The sequence below is a fragment of the Aptenodytes forsteri genome, unplaced genomic scaffold, assembly GCF_000699145.1.
Source record: "Aptenodytes forsteri isolate BGI_AS27 unplaced genomic scaffold, ASM69914v1 Scaffold454, whole genome shotgun sequence".
In the NCBI taxonomy this organism is placed as follows: Eukaryota; Metazoa; Chordata; class Aves; order Sphenisciformes; family Spheniscidae; genus Aptenodytes; species Aptenodytes forsteri.
Genome location: NW_008795713.1, coordinates 178,286 through 181,641, shown reverse-complemented (window position 1 = coordinate 181,641; position 3,356 = coordinate 178,286). Strand labels below are relative to the sequence as shown.

The following is a 3,356-nucleotide window of genomic DNA, read 5'->3' as shown; positions in this document are numbered from 1 at the left end:
ACCTGGGGCCGCAGCGCGGCAGGCTGCCACAACATTGGTGCTGGCCGTGCTCCAGCTCACCGGGTTGCTCGCGTTGCAGCAGCAGACGGTGGGGTCGGCGTCCCCGTGGACCTGCAGGTGCGGCCAGGGCTGGTGCTCCAGGGCTCCCGGGGGACCCCCAGTGCAGGACCAGTTGTAGGAGACATTGCTGGCGCCCGCTACGGTGCAGACCAGCGAGAGGTTGCACAGGCCCTGCTCCCAGTGCAGGATGCGTGCGTCCACGTGCGGCTGGCGGACGGGCTCTGCGGGGACAGAGCTGGTGAGAAGGGCCAGGGAGGAGAGGGTGACGGGGTGATGGGGACCCAGCTACTCACCCCATACCGACACGCGGAAGCACAGGACAGTAACAATGCGTGATGATGTGTCCTCAAATTCTGCCCTACCAGCTACTCACCCCATACCGACACGCGGAAGCACAGGGCAGTAACAATGCCTAATGTGTCCTCAAAATCTGCCCTATAGACCCCACTGTCTGCCGTGCTGACCGGGCTGATCCACAGGGAGAGGGTCTCCTGCTGAAAAACAGCTCTCCCAGAAAAAAGACCCTTGGAGGATGAGGCAACTTCACTCTTCTCAGCCGTCAGGATCCGATGGAAGCGCCCTCCATCCAGTCTCACTCTCCACTTGACCTTTGTCCATCCCTGCGGGGGTTTCTCCGGCAGCAGCTGCAGCACGCTGTCGGCAGGCACGGCTTGTTCCCGGCACTCCAGGGGTTCTAAAGCGGAGAGGGCTGAGTGAGGGACTGCGGCCCCAGCGGATCCTCCATGACTGGGGAGGGGGCATGGTTGCTGGAGCCCACCCGTGCCCCAGACCCGCAGCCCCCAGCAGGGCCTCTCCTGCTCCCCGGGGCGAGCTCATCCTGGTTCCCCATCGCCATCTTGGGGGTACCCTTCTCTCTGCACCATCCCAGGCTGGTTGTGTATCTTTCCGCACCCGCTGCTCTGGCCGCACGTTGCAGATGCTTATGCAATATCCTCTGCCCTGCCCAGAGCAGGGATGGCTGCAGACCCTCTGATCATAGCATCTGGTTGCTCATTTCTGCCCCAGCTCCTTCCTTGCCTGTCCAGCCTGGGGAACAGTAGGAATTTTGCCCACTGGACCCTTTTTTCTTGAGTTTCTGTGCTTGCCTCCCTCTTTTCAGTGCAGCCCCGGATGTCAAGAGCTCTGGCAGAGGCGAGATAAAAAAGCCCCTGAAACGAACTAACACCCGCAGCCACCGGGACCGAGTGTGCGCGCAGCCTCGCCGCTTCCTCATGTCTGTGTGTGGTCAGGGCAGCACCGGGGGCTGCCTCAGCCATGGGTGGACTTTGCACGGTACAGCCCCACACAACAACCCATCTTGCAGCCCTCGGCAAAGCCCAGCTTGCACGGCCGTCGAGGCAAGCATCAGCCTCCGGAAGCTCAGCTTTAGCCCACCCATCCCGCAGCCCCCGGCAGGGCTTTGCCTCCATGCAACTGACCCGAACACCGAGCCATGCTCGGAGGGCAACTGCGGAGCCACCAGCTTTGTTATCTCCTGGCATGGCCAGGAGACCTCAAGCAACTCCAGCTTAAACCTTGTCTTTGCAAAGCCGCGGGCATGAGGATGCCTGCCCTCACCAGACCCTGGCGTGCAGAAGGGACATCCCTATACTCAGCAAATCTAGGAATACAAGAGGCCAGAGCAAGCAAAGGCCGAAGCATCCTCCCCTGGGGAAACGAAGGAGCAGGCTGGGGAGCAGGCACTATTTATCAGTTCCCACCCGTGGTGGCTCACACCTGGGACCTGCCGCTCATTACAAAGGGGGCCCTTCCCACCACTCCAGGTACTTAACAGCCTGCAAGAAACAGGGACTATTGCTAAATACCGCTTTGCAGGCATCCAGTGCTGCAAGAAAGATGTGAGGGCACCTTAATGCCCTCATCCTAGGCTCCTGGAGCTGGCCCAGCAAGGAGCTGCGCGTGGACAGAGATTGCCAGGGCAGTGGGCGTGCAGAGTCGGCGAAGAAATGATGCAAAAATACACCACGCAGTCTGGAAGTGTGATCGTAGCCCGCTGCCTACAGCCGGCGCAAGCGCTGGGGCTGGGCCAGTGCAGCACACCGCAGGTTAACCACGCCAGCACCTGTCGGGAGGTTTTGCAGCTCAGCTGAGCCGGTGGTTGCTGCAGGCTCTGCTGCTTCGAGCAAGAAACACACCATCTTGTGCACCCCTGAGCAACGAGTGCCCCCCAGCCCTGCACCATCAGGGTGGGCCATGGGGCAGGGAGACGCGTCTTAGCGTGACGAGAGAGGGAAGGTGGAGCTGATGCTCCCCCGGTCTCCCCGAGAGCAGGGAAGGGTGGCACAATGGGGGATACAGAGATGCGGCCGGGAGATGCTCCAGGCACCAAGCTGGCCCCCGAACCTGGGCGTTTCTCCGCTCCCCTTGCGCAGAAGTCGCTGTTTTTAGGAAGAAGACCCTCAGCCACCACCAGCTCCACTGAAATCATAGGGGAAAGGTGCTGTGTTTGTTCAGCAGAGAGACCTGGCCTTGAAAAGCTGGACACAGGAAAGGTCAGCGCCGGCCTCAGGGTGTGGGCGCTGCTCTGGCAGGGAAGTGACTTCTTTTGCACGAGCCCCGTGTGCTGCAGGCAGCAATGCTGCCTGCAAAGGAGAACTGGCCCTGCACGAGAGCTGTCCTGGCTCTACCTGCTCCGGGCAGAAAAAGAAGAAAAGCCAAAAAAAACCCCACCCAGCCCCGCTCCATCTCTCCAGGGACCCCAAGCCCGGCTCGCTGCCCGTGACCCCGCTGCCCTCCCCGGACTGGGTGCCTGTGGATGCCTTCATGCCAGCAGCACGGCCAGCTTTTCCCCGGCACCCAGCTCCCCGAACAAGCAGCAGCAACACCTCCCTGTCCGTGCATCCCTCCTGCCCTGCCTGCAAACGCTGCCAGCACCAGTGCAGGCAGCAGGGCTCACCCACCGCCAGCCTCCCCTCTGTACCACGAGGCCAAGCGAGCCCACATCCTCCTGGCAAGCCTGGCACCGCTTCCCCTTCTCACCTTGGCCGCCAGCTGCAGCCAGCAGCACCAACAGTGTCAGCGGGCACCAAGGACCCCCATGCCGGTGCATCTCCGGACGGCACCCGAGCGAGCTCCCCGCAGCCAGAGAGCTGCGAAACCCCTCAGAGCCGGCGACTGTCCAGCAGCAACTTCCTCTCCCGCCTGCAGTTCCTTTGCACCCTCCGCCTCTGTGTGATCTCCTCCACGCTGCCACTCCCCCCCCGCTGTTCCCCCCCCCCCCAACCCCTCCCCCCCCTTCCCCCCACCTGCCGCCATATTCTCGCCTTTGCCGCCTT

At 62.3% G+C, this 3,356-nt stretch overlaps 1 protein-coding gene across 1 annotated transcript; it reads right to left on the bottom strand.

Annotated features, from left to right (window-relative positions):
* Positions 1-60: 60 nt before the first annotated feature.
* LOC109279595 (natural killer cell receptor 2B4-like) lies at positions 61-3,130 on the bottom strand (the record flags this gene model as incomplete). The annotated part of the gene is made up of 3 exons (XM_019473183.1): positions 3,061-3,130; positions 434-754; positions 61-281 (listed from the first exon to the last, which is right to left on the bottom strand). Coding segments are annotated over exons 1-3 (612 nt in total), but the record flags the coding sequence as incomplete, so codon positions are not given.
* Positions 3,131-3,356: the final 226 nt, after the last annotated feature.